Genomic DNA, 17,788 nt, shown 5'->3' with positions numbered 1-17,788 from the left:
GTCAAATGAGGAGTGTCTGTCTATACAGTGAACTTTGTCATCCATGGTTTGGAAAATAAAATCTTTATCCACATGGTGGCAATGTTGTACAGACAAAACTCTGGTACACTTCCCACTGCTACACTAAACCATTTTGACCTTGTGTCTTTGAGCAGTGGTGCCAGTGACCTAGCATATATTAATTAGTGCCCAAATATACTGTGGATGAAAAAAATGTATTTTTATTCATATTAGCACAAGATGTTACCTTAAAACAAATAACCTGTACAACTCAGCCTTTTGAAGGATTTGAAAGTCTAGTCTGTAAGAGTAGCGAGCAAATGACAACACAGAGCACGCAAACAGAAAAACATTGAAGTAATTGGCACTTTTTGCTTTTATGTCTCAGCTTGAGTAGAATCGTTTGAGGGAGCTCATACAATCTATCCCTCATAGATTCACCTGTCAGTTCTTTCCTGAAGACCATCACTATGAGCTTCATGATAGGGCAACTCCATATTTCTGGCTCCTAATCCGTCACCAGTGTGCCAACACAGCCCATTGACGCAGAACAATCCACCTCTAACTCCCGTCTTCCTCTGCAATATTCTGCACTGAGATTAATTTCTCATTCATATTTTTCCCCCCGGGTCTACTCCGGGTCTTTTCCTACAATTGTTTCTCATCGTATGAAAGAAGACACTCACATGGCTTGATTTATGGCAGTTTTGTAGCATAATAACAAATGTCTACTACCTACTTTTTGAAAGGGGCATATATAATAACTTTGTTCTGAAGTTAAGCTGGCCAAAAACGATGTACTTTTTGTCAGTGTGGATTTTGTCTCCGAGTGCAGTAGACACTCAACCAAGCTCCACGACCATGGAGGTTAAACTTCATCGTGATCATTTGTGATATTTTAGGGCTCTATTCAATATGTATCGCTGAAGCATTGCAGATTGCGCAACAGAAATGATACGGTAATTTCCGACTGAGCCGACATATGCAGCGTTTACCAAAGGAATGCAGTCTCCGCTAACGCGGAAACATTGCCTTTAAATTTCAATCAAGCTGTAACGCTGAACTTCCACGAATTGAATAGAGCCCTTACTGTTTTAACCACATGCCCCAACAGACGTAAACAAACAGTTTCCAACCAATGAGATAAAAAGGTGGGAATCAGTCTCTTTCCTCCATCACCCGGCAACTGCGACAGGTGTGGTTGTCGCGGCTGAGCGGTGGCTTGCGTTCGGTTCGTAGCATCAACTTCAGCAACAGTTCCCCCTGGAGGCATTGGATCTAATCTGGGGCCCATTGTCGTTCTTGTTCTGTCTGGCGTTTCTACACCTGACTGCCTCCGTTCTCCAAGCTGCTCTTTGAGCAAACACAGATGCCGGTGTGGCATCATTAATCAGGGAATGGGATTCTATTTGTCTTTCATGGCTGCCACTGGGTTGAGATACTTTGTGTTTTTTGTTTATTCTCAAAAGGAGGGGGGGGGAACACAGAACATACTGTTTATATAGGTCGAAAAGCACGGGAACTTGCAGGCGTGCACGCTATGCATTCAAACACACACACACACCACACGCACATCAACTGTGTCTCGGTCCAGTGATCTCTTACCAACCTAAAATTCTTACTTGCAGAGAAAATTGAAACGCAACATTACATAAATCAATCTGCAAAGAGCCCATGGTGAGCAGCGAAATAAACGCTCCTTTGTACGGTGTCTGTGAGCTCCTGATCAGCGAGCATCGCTCACATGGCCAAGTCTCCCGCTGCTATCATTGTTAGCATGTTTTCACCTGTGAAAATAAACTTGCGCCCCTGTGAAAATAAGCCATGCCTGTGTGAGGCCTACAGTCCCAGTGTGTATTAGTGGAGCATTATACCTGCCCACAGGGAGACTAAACATCTCCCACCAAAGCTCTCACTCCAGCAGACCAATGGAAATAAGTCTGTGTCTGTCTGTCTGTCTGCCTATCCTCTGCTGCTTATAAGTACAAACATTTTAGTGTATGGGTTAGACAGTACCAGTCAAAAGTTTGGACACTACATGATTCCATATGTATTATTTCACAGTGTTGATATCTTCACTATTATTCTACAATGTAGAAAATAGTAAAAATAAAGAAAAACCCTGCAATGAGTAGGTGTGTCCACATTTTTTAAATATTTATTTATTTTGTTACTTTTACCCCTTTTCCTCCCCAATTTCGTAGTTACAGTCTTGTCTCATCGCTGCAACTCCTGTACGGACTCGGGAGAGGCGAAGGTCAAGAGCCGTGCATCCTCCGAAACACAACCCAACCAAGCCGCACTGCTTCTTGACACAATGCCCACTTAACCTAGAAGCCAGCCACACCAATGCGTCGGAGGAAACACTATGCATGGCAAACCGTGTCAGCATGCACTGCCCCCGGCCCGCCACAGGAGTCACTAGTGTGCGAAGGGACAAGGATATCCCTGCCGGCCAAACCCTCCCCTAACCCAGGCGGCGCTGGGCCAATAGTGTGCCGCCCCATGGGTCTCCCGGTCGCAGCCGGCTGCGACAGAGCCTGGACTTGAACCCAGAAACTCTAGTGGCACAGCTAGCATCGCCTTAGACCACTGCGCAACTCGGGAGGCCTAGGTGTGTCCAGACTTATGACTGGTACTGTATGTGTGTCAGTTTGTATCTGCATCCATACGTTTCTGTGTAAATCCTTTTGTTTGTGTATCAGACACCAGTAGTGGTGTCCAACCACACCCCCAACCAGCACCTGGGCAGTTTTCTGGAGTGCATGCAGGACATATTCCACTGCCCACATCGGTGAGTACCAACCTCTGAATGTGTGTGTGCGCTAGTGTCTACATGTTTAAACGCTGCACTACAGTACCTTCTCTAGCTGGTTGATGCCCTCCTCCACGCAACATATGGAGGCCACCGTCCTCAGGGCATGTGCGTAGAGGTCGCTGAAGCAGTCCTGCCGGCAGATCTTAAACAGGGCCACCACAGCGCCCTCCTGTGGACAGACAAAAACAACACCATTAGCATCATTAGCATCGCAAACAACGCTCAGTGCTAAACAAGCTAGCCTGAGCTTATGTCAAACAAGGGTTTGATATGTTCAATGGTCCGAGCACAAGGTTTTGACATGCTTCCTATAATGGTTGTTTATGTCGTTTGCATTGCAGATTAGGGTAAGCAAACATAAGCAGTCCGGTCATTTCCACATGCAGCCATTTCCTCTCACAAAAACACTTGCTGGCAGAATTCTATTCACCATGGAGATTGATAGAATTACCTGCAAGACAAGGCCCTGTAACTACCACCATTATCCTAATAAGGCCCATTATAGGAGGTGGTGGTATGTCTCATGCACAGATAGGGCCACACAGCCAAGCCTGGAGTGGCTAATCGTCCTGCCCCTACACCCTAAACACTCTTACCTTCTCTGCCCACGCAATACATTCCCTAGAAAACCAAACATTTTAGCCAATCCCCGAGCAGCATTCTTCATTCAATCTTCCACCCATTCTAAAGAGCGAAACTCCAAAACAAGTTATTATTTGTCAATCTAATGGAGGAGGGCTGTAATCGTTTCATCACTTTTCTGTGACGCAGTTGTTGATGTTAGCCCTCAGAGGTTTAATGCATTTTTTTTCAATTTAATTGAACCTTTAGTTGACCAGGTAGTCCCATGTGATAAATAAAAAAAAATTTGAGGAAAGAGGTTTACCCATTTGCTTTATATGTGTATATTTAAATATTTCATATTATATATTTAAATATCACATTATACAACTCAATGGCGTTCTGACGTGTGTTTGTGAGAGTGGATTCAGAAAGAAAAAGGCATTACAGTAGACTTACCACACATGCAAGTGTATGAAGTATAGCACGAGACTAACTCATGAAACAGCTGATCTACATTTATGATGTAAAGCCTGCATGGCCGTCGCCTTTGAAGGAGTTCAAAAAGACTGAACTCCATCTAAATCAACCAGCTTCACTTGGAATAATGTTCCAATAATGGTAACTCTAATGAACTTATCCTCTGCAGTAGAGGTAACTCTGGGTCTTCCTTTCCTGTGGCGTTCCTCGTGAGAGCCAGTTTCATCATAGAGCTTGATGATTTTTGCAACTGCACTTGAAGAAACTTTCAAAGTTCTTGAAATGTTCAGGATTGACTGACCTTCATGTCTTAAAGTAATGATGGACTGTCATTTCTCTTTTCTTATTTAAGCTGTATTTTACAAAATAGGGCTATCTTCTGTATACCACCCCTACCTTGTCACAACAACTGATTGGCTCAAACGCATTAAGAAGGAAAGAAATTCCACAAACTAACTTTTAAAAAGTCACACCTGTTAATTTAAATGAATTCCAGGTGACTACCTCATGAAGTTGGTTGAGAGAATGCCAAGAGTGTGCAAAGCTGTCATCAAGGCAAAGAGTATCTACTTTGAAGAAGCGCAAATATAAAATATATTTTGATTTGTTTAACACTCTTTTGGTTACTACATGATTCCATCTGTGTTATTTCATAGTTTTGAGGGTTTCACTATTATTCTACAATGTAGAAAAAAGTACAAATAAAGAAAAACCCTGGAATGACTAAATGTCTCCAAACTTCTGACTGGTACTGTATATGCACCAAAACACAGCTCTGTCTATTCTCCTCATACTAAATCAAATGTCTTTCTTTCATGGCTCAATTCATATTTAGGCTAAGGGCCAGACTCATGCGTGAGTCTGGCAAGGAAGCAGGGTGTGCATTGACATGAGTGAGCACTGCCTGTATATACTGTGCAGAATGAGCAGACCTAGAATACATAATGGATTGGTGGGAGGATTTAAACAACGGTGATTGAAACACCAACAGACAATTCATTATACAGTAACATACTCCAGGCTAACAAACAGACAGGCTGGGCTTCGCACACACCCTCATCTCATGGAGTCAAGTCAGCTCCCTGGACACCTGATTGGGTTCCAGTACACTCACCGGACCTGCTGCATCCAGCTTCTCATCTCGCCACTGCCAGACTTTATCGCAGACCGTTATGCAGCACATCGTAGACTAAAAGCACATCTATCAACAGTTCCAGGAAAGCAGGGGGACAGAGGGGAGAGGAAATAGATGGCAAATGGCAGATATTCAACAGCTAAAAAGAAGGGGGATGTCAGCGCTACCAAGGCACAAAGATGACAGAGGAGCTTGGCCATCCACCCGAGAGACAAAGGCTTTCGAAAGAAAGCCGAGTAATTACATTCAGATGCCAACAGATGTTTTTATTCATTAGCCCCATTGGCAGCCATGATTTCTTAACCAGCCCTCTGAGGGTTCTCAGAGTGGAGAGAGAGATGCTGTATGGGGGAAGGTAGAGCGGAGTGATAGGTAAAACAGTGGCAGGGAGGCGGTGTGATCAATGCCCAGTCCTAATGGTAACTGACACTATTGATCTCATCTGGCAATGAGGGAGGTGTGTGTGTATGAGTGTGTGTGTGGGGGGGGGGGGGGGCTCAGTCTCCCACCCAGAAAATTCTTATCAAGAGCATCCTGGAAGCGTCTGGTTGGCTAATGGCCACATGGACATAGTGTCTGGCCTGTCCACTCTTATCTCCTGGAGCAAATTACTCTTTAGCTATAGAGCTTATTATGGTGGATGGGTGCCCAATCCCAAATTAATCCCTAGCCCCTTTACGACCTGCAAGGAAGAGTGAACAGGGACATACAGGGGCCCAGGGATCTGTTTTGGATTGGGCCAAGGGTTCATGTGGAAGGATGGGGAAGTTGATGGCAGAGAGAGGTGGGACTGTGTTAACATGGGGATGTAGCAGGGCCATGTTCATTTGGCACCAAACAGAAGAAAACAGACTGAGACAGGGAGGGACTACTTGCACTTGTCCAATAAGAAACGCTCTATTTCTGTTGCATAATGTTTTTTGGGGGGGGGATCTGTTGCGTGTCCTAATGAAAATGACCTAGACCATCATCCCCTCACACAATGGTCTTCCTGTGTGTATGCAGACACAAGGGTGCGTCTGCCTGAGGGGTGTGTCTCACCTTGGCGATGATTCTGCAGAGCTGCGGGCCGTCCTGGGTGAGGGAAAGCAGGTTGCTGATGGCACTGCCGATGGTGTACACACTGTCTGATGACTCAATCTGCCTGATCAGGATCTGGAGAGGACCCCGGGACCGACACACACACACACACACACACACGGAAGTCACTGAGATTGACATCTCTTTTCAGCAAGTGGGAAGCAGCAAGTTCAATTTCAATGAAAGGAGGAAGTTTTGGAAGATCAATAGTAGCACTAATTAATGACTGTATTGTGGATCGCACTGTGGTTAAGTTTATATGCTATATTATATACAACAAACTCAGCGTCATTTCATTTTCTGAATACAGGTTTCATTTTCTATTGAACTCAGTACGCAATTCCTTATTACCAGTTCATACTCCACACTATTCTGATCATTCAAATAGAGGCGAAAGTCTAAACCAGCGATGCAGGAATGACGTAATCCCATATTATAGTGGCGGATAATATTAGACTTGGTAAATGTTTACCTTTGTATTCACCCTTCCTGAACTGTTCTGGTTTGTTTTTAGTCTCTATAACAATACATCAGGGAGACTAACGAGCTAGCCAGGAATGGGTCTGATTGTGGAGTGTTTGTGTGAGTGGCTATCTATCAACCACGTCAAGAATGAGTAAGGCATGAACACATCATTGTCCTTTTCTGTCCGTCAACGGTACAAGTCAAGTCAACTATTCTCTGACAAATTTGCCCATCAAAAGTTGACAGTTTATGTTTTTTTTTGTCGGACAGTCGTTCGTTGTCATTCATCCGGCAACGGATGACTTCTATTGAGTAAGCATTGGCTCCATTCGAAATTCTAGGAATCTAAATCCCAGTGTGCCAATGGCCTAAGTAGGTCAAAAGAGAATTATGGGTGTAGTCAAAGCCTCATACCTGGATCTCATTGGCCAGGGCCATGTCAATCATGTGGCTGAACGAATCGCTGACATCAGTGAGGATCTCGTGAATGGCCTCCCTCATGGACTTCAGGAAGAATTCATCCTCGGTATGAAGGCATCTGGAGAAGAGAGGGCAATGGTTTGGGTAAACCTTGAACATAAACACTTATTTAGCTACTGTGTTCAAATGTGTACGACAATATTCAGAGGTCATTAAGAGTTTTTGTGTGAATGTTTTACCTCTCTGTTATGGTGGTCAGCTCCATGCACTTCTCAAGCAAAGACTTCTCATACTGCACTCAAAGAGGAGAGACACATTTCAAGTTCCAATAAGACAAACACACATTAGACACAGACAGTAGAACACTCACACGCACACACAGACAATACACACACACACGCACACACAGACAGTAAAACACCCACACACAGACAGTACACACACACGCACACAGACAGTACAAACATACACAGACACAGACAGTAAAACACCCACAGACAGTACAAACATACACACACACAGACAGTAAAACACCCACACAGACAGTACAAACATACACAGACACAGACAGTAAAACACCCACACACAGACAGTACAAACATACACACACACAGACAGTAAAACACCCACACACAGACAGTACACACACACGCACACACATACAGTAAAACACCCACACACAGACAGTACACACACACGCACACACAGACAGTAAAACACCCACACACAGACAGTACAAACATACACACACACAGACAGTAAAACACCCACACACAGACAGTACAAACATACACACACACAGACAGTAAAACACCCACACACAGACAGTACACACACACGCACACACAGACAGTAAAACACCCACACACAGACAGTACAAACATACACACACACAGACAGTAAAACACCCACACACAGACAGTAAAACACCCATCCACCCACACACAGACAGTACAAACATACACACACACACACAGACAGTAAAACACCCACACACAGACAGTACAAACATACACACACACAGACAGTAAAGCACCCACACACAGACAGTACAAACATACACACACAAAGCCGAAGCTAATGCAATTCTCCAGTCACGGTGGATGATCAGCTATATGTAACAGAAGCGGAACCTTCACATCATCATTTTAAAATGGATGAAGTGAGTGTACTCCGTATCATACGTTGCAAGTGTGATTCCACTCGACAGGAAACCTGCATGAACTGCTTTAGGGAAAGGGCCATCAGTGGCAGCTAATTCATGTCTTCAGCAGCCCGTCCAAGATGGAACCAGACGGGTGGCTCTCAGAGACTCATTTTAATATCATTTTTGTCTGAATTTCGCTCTGGGCATGAATAGCGTACGGGACCTATAATAGGGACTATTTACATGCGGCAAATGTACAAGAGAGTATTCCGGAAGTCTTTATTCATTTGTCCCTCTGGTGTTACTGACTAAGAGCCAAGCAAATGCAAATACAGTAGAATCACACAGACAGAAGATTACTGGAAGCGCGTAGTTATGAGTCAACAATACTCCTTTTGTGTTAAACAAGTGAGTGAAGGAAGTAGCTAAACTCCTTTAAACAAAAAGCCGGTTCTCATCCCCCCCAGAAGAAGGCCACCCACTGGGCACACACTGGATGAATCAATGTTGTTTCCACGTCATTGCAATTCAATTAAATTGAACCAACGTGGAATAGACAATGGGCAGTGCCACAAACACTGAACCTTCTCTCTAGAGTTTTAGACCACCCCTCCATCCTCCACTTGCTCAACCAGCCCAGTCCAACCCTCCTCCATCCTCACCTTCTGCATCTCTGCGGGGGTGTTGCGAGCGGTGCTATACTCATGCACCAGCGAGCGCACGTGGCAGTTTGCCCGGACGGCGGTGCTGTGGACCCGCTGCCAGCGGCCCTTCTCCAGCCGCTGGAACATCTTGCCCAGCTCGGTGCTGACCACCAGTGCCCGCCGCAACAGCGTCTGCAGGTTGTTGCGGGCCACGTGGTCCCCTGTGGCCACGATGAGTTCGCCCTGGGTGTCCTCCTCCACGCCGATGGGCTTGGCCTGCAGCACGCACATGCACTCCACCTCCGTCATGTGACGCAGGTCCTCCATCCAGCGCTGCACCGAGTCCACCTGGAGCGAGTGCATCCTGCTGCATGCACACACGTACGTACAGGCACACACAAGCACAAACAGGTAATGTGAGTATGGAGCAGTGGTCACCAACCTTTTCTGAGTCAAGATCACTTTCTGAGTCAAAATGCAAGTCGAGATCTACCTCTTTGATTTTTTTTTACATTACTTTTAAAAAATGTAAGCCTATGCAACATTAACCAATTAAAAACTGTTCTGTGCCAATGAGGTTTGTGCAGTAGGCTATAGGCCCAATACATTATCACTTTATATTGACTATGCTTGAATTGCCCTGCCAATGTTGTTATTCTCCGACCATTTAGAAATTAAATGTAAAAAAATGTAGGTATATGATCGCACTGGTAATAGATCATTTGTTATATTTCTTGTGTAGCACAGCTAAGTGAGCATAAGAATTGGCGTTGGGCTGATGGGCTGATGGCCTACATCTGATGGTTAGTCTGAGCAGAGGAGCAGCGGTGAGGCTGCCTCTCACCCGACTCGCCGCCCCTCCGCCCTCCGTCCCTCCGCTGTCCAGCTGATTGCGAAATTAAAGTTGCTCTGCCTCATGCACCAATTCATGTTGTTACTCCAATGACCAGAGAAAGTGAGATATTCCTCGCTATTAAAAAAGCCACAAGCCACGAATAATAACATAGCAAGCTTATCGGAACACTTTGCTCTACTTATTCATTGCAGCTGCAGTGCTGGTTGTAGCGTGTGGAAGTAGGGAGAATGGTTTATAAAGATGTTGAACAAAGTGTTGAAAGTGCTGAGTAAGAACTTGAAGTTACACATAAAAACAGCAGCTCTTTGCTGTATTCGCTGAGTCTCTCTCTAGTCGTGGTTTTACATGTTTTGAAATCTCACAGTATCAACTTTGCTGTGCGTTCGAGGGTTCTTTTTACAGTCTACGGCTCGAGGAAACTGTGCAGACACAGCGATCTGAGCTATCTGATTGGCCAGCGGTAGGCCTTTAGGTGCATTTGATTTGCTCCCTGGGCCTGCGGGTAGGCGGAGTTCCACTTCCAGACACATGAAATGGTTTGAAATGCGAACATTTTGTTTTGCCGGCTCTAGGGCTGCTGAATCAAGTGCACCTACCTCCAACAGACGAATACAAAAAAAGGCTTTATTGGGTTTTATACAAAAAAAATTGGTGATCGACTAGGAATACCTTGGTTGGTGACCAGTGGTTTAGAGCATGCACATCTACTTTTGCTAGTCATGATAGAGATAGTATCACATATTTGTAACTTGTCCCAATATTGCTACTCCAATGAAACAAGCATACTCGGATATCCTCACACAGGTACGGGCCGAGACGGTTCAAATCTAGGTGTGTTTTTGTTTTCAAAACTTTAGCCTAGCCATAACCTTAACCACTTGCTAGCATGCCTAAACCTAACCTTTCCCTAACATGCCTAAACTTAACCTGGTGCGCTTGCATTTACTGTAAAAAAAAAAAGTGTCACGCCCTGACCTTAGTATTCTTTTTCTTTATTATTTTGTTTAGGTCAGGGTGTGACATGGGTGATGTATGTGTTTTTGTTCCTGTCTAGGGGTTTTGTATGTATATGGGTGTTTACTAGTCTAGGTGTTATGTATGTCTATGGTTGCCTAGATTGGTTCTCAATTAGAGGCAGCTGTTTATCGTTGTCTCTGATTGGGAACCATATTTAGGCAGCCATATTCCTTGGGTATTTTGTGGGTTATTGTCTATGTCTATGTATTAGTTGCCTGTGTCAGCACTATATTTAGCTTCCCGTTCGTTTTGTTGTTTTGTATAGTTTGTTTAGTGTTCATCTTCATTAATAAATAGAGGATGTATTCCTATCACACTGCGCCTTGGTCTCCTCCGTACAACGAACGTGACAAAAAGGCTGTTACGAATCGGAATCAGACAATATTTATGTTTCTTGTGAGACGGAGTTGATTCTTCCATATCCATACAAAACATATCAAAACATACCCCTACAAATCAGCCGGGCTAGACAATCTGGACCCTTTCTTTCTAAAATTATCTGCCGAAATTGTTGCCACCCCTATTACTAGCCTGTTCAACCTCTCTTTCGTGTCATCTGAGATTCCCAAAGATTGGAAAGCAGCTGCGGTCATCCCCCTCTTCAAAGGGGGGGACACTCTTGACCCAAACTGCTACAGACCTATATCTATCCTACCATGCCTTTCTAAGGTCTTCGAAAGCCAAGTCAACAAATAGATTACCGACCATTTCGAATCTCACCATACCTTCTCTGCTATGCAATCTGGTTTCAGAGCTGGTCATGGGTGCACCTCAGCCACGCTCAAGGTCCTAAACGATATCTTATCCGCCATCGATAAGAAACATTACTGTGCAGCCGTATTCATTGATCTGGCCAAGGCTTTCGACTCTGTCAACCACCACATCCTCATCGGCAGACTCGACAGCCTTGGTTTCTCAAATGATTGCCTCGCCTGGTTCACCAACTACTTCTCTGATAGAGTTCAGTGTGTCAAATCGGAGGGTCTGCTGTCCGGACCTCTGGCAGTCTCTATGGGGGTGCCACAGGGTTCAATTCTTGGACCGACTCTCTTCTCTGTATACATCAATGAGGTCGCTCTTGCTGCTGGTGAGTCTCTGATCCACCTCTACGCAGACGACACCATTCTGTATACTTCCGGCCCTTCTTTGGACACTGTGTTAACAACCCTCCAGGCAAGCTTCAATGCCATACAACTCTCCTTCCGTGGCCTCCAATTGCTCTTAAATACAAGTAAAACTAAATGCATGCTCTTCAACCGATCGCTACCTGCACCTACCCGCCTGTCCAACATCACTACTCTGGATGGCTCTGACTTAGAATACGTGGACAACTACAAATACTTAGGTGTCTGGTTAGACTGTAAACTCTCCTTCCAGACCCATATCAAACATCTCCAATCCAAAGTTAAATCTAGAATTGGCTTCCTATTTCGCAACAAAGCATCCTTCACTCATGCTGCCAAACATACCCTTGTAAAATTGACCATCCTACCAATCCTCGACTTTGGCGATGTCATTTACAAAATAGCCTCCAATACCCTACTCAACAAATTGGATGCAGTCTATCACAGTGCAATCCGTTTTGTCACCAAAGCCCCATATACTACCCACCATTGCGACCTGTACGCTCTCGTTGGCTGGCCCTCGCTTCATACTCGTCGCCAAACCCACTGGCTCCATGTCATCTACAAGACCCTGCTAGGTAAAGTCCCCCTTATCTCAGCTCGCTGGTCACCATAGCATCTCCCACCTGTAGCACACGCTCCAGCAGGTATATCTCTCTAGTCACCCCCAAAACCAATTCTTTCTTTGGCCGCCTCTCCTTCCAGTTCTCTGCTGCCAATGACTGGAACGAACTACAAAAATCTCTTAAATTGGAAACACTTATCTCCCTCACTAGCTTTAAGCACCAACTGTCAGAGCATCTTACAGATTACTGCACCTGTACATAGCCCACCTATAATTTAGCCCAAACAACTACCTCTTTCCCAACTGTATTTAATTTATTTATTTATTTTGCTCCTTTGCACCCCATTATTTTTATTTCTACTTTGCACATTCTTCCATTGCAAAACTACCATTCCAGTGTTTTACTTGCTATATTGTATTTACTTTGCCACCATGGCCTTTTTTGCCTTTACCTCCCTTCTCACCTAATTTGCTCACATTGTATATAGACTTGTTTATACTGTATTATTGACTGTATGTTTGTTTTACTCCATGTGTAACTCTGTGTCGTTGTATGTGTCGAACTGCTTTGCTTTATCTTGGCCAGGTCGCAATTGTAAATGAGAACTTGTTCTCAACTTGCTTACCTGGTTAAATAAAGGTGAAATAAATAAAAATATAGTCTGATTGCCCATGAAATGAGATCTCGTCAATGCTGCCCTAGCCTTTAGTTGATATCCCCAAGAGCAGCCAAGTTTTCAAATCAAATACCCAGGGATCTCAGAATCAATAGTGTGGGAGCGAGGTCAAATACCCACCAATAACTGGTGGTGTTAGGACTCGTTAGTCAAACCTATTATTTCACCTCAGTGGAGAGACTGCATTATCCACTGGGTCGAAAAAAAGAAGAAAAAAAAACACTGAGCACACACTGGTTAAATCAATAAAATTACGTTGAACCAATGTGGAATAGACGTTGAATTGATGTCTGTGCCCAGTGGGTTCTTTCTCTTCAGGCTTATTGAACCTAATGAACGTGGGCTTACTGGAGGTTTTCAGAGGGGTTTCTCCGGATGAGTGAAATCAACCCAGCGTTAAAGAGGCTCAGAGGTTGATCGCTACAACGCCCTCCTCTGCTTTGAGTAAATAAGAGGGTGGAGGTTCACCAATCTGTATTCTACGCCAAGCTTTCCCAAACTCGGTCCTCAGCTTGATGATGAGTTCATTGAATCAGCTGTCTAGTGCTAGGTGAAAAACCAAAACGTGCAGCTCTTGGGGTCCCCAGGACTGAGTTTAGGAGATGCAGTTCTACACGAAACTCTAGACTATCTGGCATTCATGGTAAATACTGAGTCAATGAGTTAATCTGGATATTGCATCAGGATTAGGGTTGCAAAGGGTATATTACTGGAAACTTTCGAAACTTATGTATATTTCAAGGATTTTATGTAATCTATCACAACACATCTATAGTGGCCCTTTTGGGTACTTCAGATTTGTACAAGTGTCTAATTATCTCTGTGGCCTTTTATCACATGGTTTATATTTAGAACAATGTTTTACATCTTTGTCATTCCATTTTTTTCTTTTATGTTGAAATAATATTATTTAAATATTTCATATATTCATATATGTGATGAGGCTCAAACAAAAGTCATTGCAGCCAAGATTATAATAAATTGTTCCAAGTAGAGGTTTGCGGCACTAATTCCAAAAATAGTCAAGGTAAAAATATATCCACAGGGACAACGCGCAGGTTATCAAAGTTATATGTGTAGTATTTTGATTTATTTAGAGCCAGCACATAAACACCCAAGACCAAGTCGAAATGTTGGGTGTAATATATAATGCCATAGTTCACGTCAAACTCATTCCACGGAGGGCCGAGTGTCTTGCGGGGTTTTCGCTCCACCCTTGTACTTGATTGATGAATTAAGGTCACAAATTAGTAAGGAATTCCCCTCACCTGGTTGTCTTGGTCTTAATTGAAAGGAAAAAACTCAAATCCACATACACTCAGCCCTCCGTGGAATGAGTTTGACACCCATGCCATAGTTGATTAGATGCTTTAATAATTTATACTTGAATAAAGTTTTAAAAATGTATCCATATAACGTTTTATATCTATGTCCAAATTGACCATATGGTTCAAGAAAAAATAGCCTAATTAATTAAACAAGTTCAGAGAGTGCCTTAGATTTTCTTTTAATTACCAAAATTACGGAAGATTCGGTAACTTTGGTAAAATACCGGAAGCTTTGACAAAGATCTCTAATAATACCCTAAGCTCATTGGGTGTTTGGGTGCTAAAAGGAAGCGTCATTGTGTGCGAACTTTAAACAAACAAAAATCAAATTTGAATAGTCAAAGCCTGCCTTTGTAGAGCTGAGTCACTGTGAGACCATGGTGATGATGGATGATGATGATGTATGTCTATTGTCTGGTATCATGAATTTTATTGACCCATAGGAACAAACACTGCCTGTATTCTGTCTTTCCGCACGTATCGAGTTTCAGCTTTTAACACAGAGCTGGGTAAACATTGTCGTGCCATTGAGAAGGCACGTTTCCAATCGAGAGTATTTTCAATATCAGTCACTATGAGTGTGCCTGTTTACTAAAGAAAACCATCCATTTGTTTTATGAGGTCAGCAGTGGTGTGGTATCTGATTCCACCAAACTATTGTCTGAGGCAGACGGAAATGAGTCATCATCCAATGACACATAATTGAATATACCCCCTTTTGGAATATCTACAGTTCGATTGAGTTAATGGTTAAAATAACTATACTCAACTATAAACAAGTGTCATGTTTTCATTATCACTACAGAATGGCAACTTTGTTGTAAATACAAGTGTAGGCATTCTCCCTTTTTCTAAATGTTTCTCTCTTTTTCTCTCTCTCTCTCTCTCTCTCTCTCTCTCACACACACACACACACACACACACACACACACACACACACACACACACACACACACACACACACACACACACACACACACACACATAAAATCAAATCCTAACTCTTGCACTTTGGGAATTGACATCGTCCTCCGCCCTGTCACTCGTCTCCTCGGTGGGGTGACGTGGGGATGCATTATGGGAAGCTGTAGGCAGAGATTTCCGACATCATCCATAATGATGAGGTTCACCGGTTCAAATAGCTATCCCACAAACCCACTCACTTTGGAGAGGAGATATGCTCTCATTTGCTTCCTAATGAAGAGGGGTGCTACTCTCAAGGTCAAAGGTCACACTCTCAAAAGGTGCCATGTGATTGATTTCCTCAATTGGGAGAGACATGACGAAAATAGGCCCAGCTCTTGAGGAAAAGAGGAGCAGCTCTAACTCTCTCAACTCAAGAGCTGGGCCTTGTCTCTCGGACATGTAAAAGGCAAAAATAAAATGCTTCCTTTGAAGGCCCAGATAGAGCTGCTGATGCCGATAGTGTCCCTAGCCAATTAGCCCCGGAGAGCTGTGTGTGTGTGCGTCCACATTCTAATGGTTTGATGGTGCCCCCACCTTCATGCTGCAGAGACACGACACAGCCATGGTTGCTGAAAACTGCACCCCATCAGGTCACCCCGGCAATCAGACGGGCAGCACTCCTGCAGCCCCCCTGGACCCCCCCTCTCGACAGAGTGGACGCTAATTAGTAATGTGTCACGGGTGACGGGGAGATTGGAAGGGTCAGGGGATTTAATTGCCTGCCATTTGTTTCACAAGCCCTGCAGAGATGCCCTCGCAACATTTTACCAGGTGAACATGACTCAATGGTGTTTTTAAAAAATGACTAAAACAGGAAAATGGCCACGTTTGGATTTCTCCCGCAATATCATGCCATGCTTACATCTTATGCTGGCAATGATCATCTTAAAAGTTTACTGACTGAAATCGCTGTTTTCATTAAACACTATGAGGGACATTTCTCTATCTGTAAAAAGGTCCTCTCAACATGACCATAGCAATTGAATTAAATCACTGAATCTAAAATGGATTGGAGTAGAAAAGCTGGTGATTGTGTCACATGCAACACATTTTCCAGCTGATGTATTTAAATCTGCATTTAAATAATTGCCACCTTCTTACATTGTAAAAAACAAATAGCAAGGAGCTATCATTCCCGCTACAATATTGTGATTATCATCATGATCTGAAGCGAGTTGTTCTAAGGTTCAGACAGAAAATGCACAGTCTGGGAATTTGCTTTTAAAACCCACTTGGCGCACATAGACACAGTACAAGTCCAGATCATTTCGGAATTTAAAAAACTAGAGGTTCCAGAATTACATGAATGTATACACACAAAACCTCCAGTAAAATGACCCTACCTTCGCTGAAGCAAATCATAGTAATAATAGGTGTGTTTTCCAAAAGGGAGTGAAAAAGCACACTCCAGTTTGCGGGAGATGACAAATATTTACATAGGGGGCCAGGGATGGGGTCGGCCATGCCGGTGGCTGTGTTATCACAGACCGGGGACTGTGAAGATGAGGCGTCCCTCTCCGCCTCTGGAGGCTGGGGGGACAAGGGAGAGTCGTTTACACAGTGGTTGGAGTGTAAACACACTCGAGCGCAGTGACAGAAATACAGAGACAGAGAGATGGGGCCCCGGTGTGGGCTGGCTCCCGGAGCCTGGAAAACTATGGGCTGAGATACATGGAGACATGATGTATGTTAGTGGGATTGGGCAGTGAGGAGGTGGGGTTATGTTACAGCCTGAATTTAAAATGGATTAAATTGAGATTTTGTGTCACTGGCCTTCACACAATACCCCATAATCTTAAAGTGTTTTTAGGAAAAGCTGAAATGTATTCAACCCCTTTGTTATGGCAAAGCCTAAATAAGTTCAGGAGTAAAGATGTGCTTAACAAGTCACATAATGCATTGCAAGGACTCTGTGTGCAATAATAGTGTTTAGCATGATTTTTTAATGACTACCTCATCTCTGTATCCCACACATACAATTATCTGTAAGGAACCTCAGTCAAGCAGTGAATTTCAAAAACTGATTCAACCACAAAGACCAGGGAGGTTTTCCAATGCCTCACAAAGAAGGGCACCTATTGGTAGATGGAAGAAATATATCACTTTGAACATGGTGAGGTAATTAATTACACTATGGATAGGGTATCAATACACCCAGTCTCTGCAAAGATATAGGCGTCCTTCCTAACTCAATTGCCGGAGAGGAAGGAAACCATTCAGGGATTTCACCATGAGGCTAATGGTGACTTTAAAACAGTTACAGAGTTTAATGGCTGTGATAGGAGAAAACTGAGGAGGGATCAACAACATTGTAGTTACTCCACAATACTAACTTTGATGACAGAGTGAAAAGAAGGAAGCCTGTACAGAATAAATATATTCCAAAACATGCATCCTGTTTGCAATGAGGCACTAAAGTAAAACTGCAAAAAAAAATGGTAAAGAAATGGGGATTCTAGCATGTATTGACTCAGGGGTGTGAATACTTATGTATATTTATGAGAT

At 43.6% G+C, this 17,788-nt stretch overlaps 1 protein-coding gene across 2 annotated transcripts in view; it reads right to left on the bottom strand.

The window, feature by feature from the left end:
* Positions 1–17,788, bottom strand: part of LOC115134508 (protein inscuteable homolog) — a 100,265-nt gene that overhangs the window by 18,227 nt on the left and 64,250 nt on the right. For both annotated transcript variants that reach the window (XM_029668550.2, XM_029668552.2), the window contains exons 3-7: positions 8,769–9,117; positions 7,199–7,251; positions 6,954–7,077; positions 6,036–6,149; positions 2,862–2,987 (exon numbers count right to left, since the gene is read on the bottom strand). In XM_029668550.2, the coding sequence (XP_029524410.1) occupies positions 2,862–2,987; positions 6,036–6,149; positions 6,954–7,077; positions 7,199–7,251; positions 8,769–9,117 (766 nt within the window). The remainder of the gene's footprint in view (positions 1–2,861; positions 2,988–6,035; positions 6,150–6,953; positions 7,078–7,198; positions 7,252–8,768; positions 9,118–17,788) is intronic.

This window comes from Oncorhynchus nerka, linkage group LG9a, assembly GCF_034236695.1.
Source record: "Oncorhynchus nerka isolate Pitt River linkage group LG9a, Oner_Uvic_2.0, whole genome shotgun sequence".
NCBI lineage: Eukaryota > Metazoa > Chordata > Actinopteri > Salmoniformes > Salmonidae > Oncorhynchus > Oncorhynchus nerka.
The sequence above is the reverse complement of the archived record's forward strand: the minus strand, read 5'-3'. Positions and strand labels throughout refer to the sequence as shown.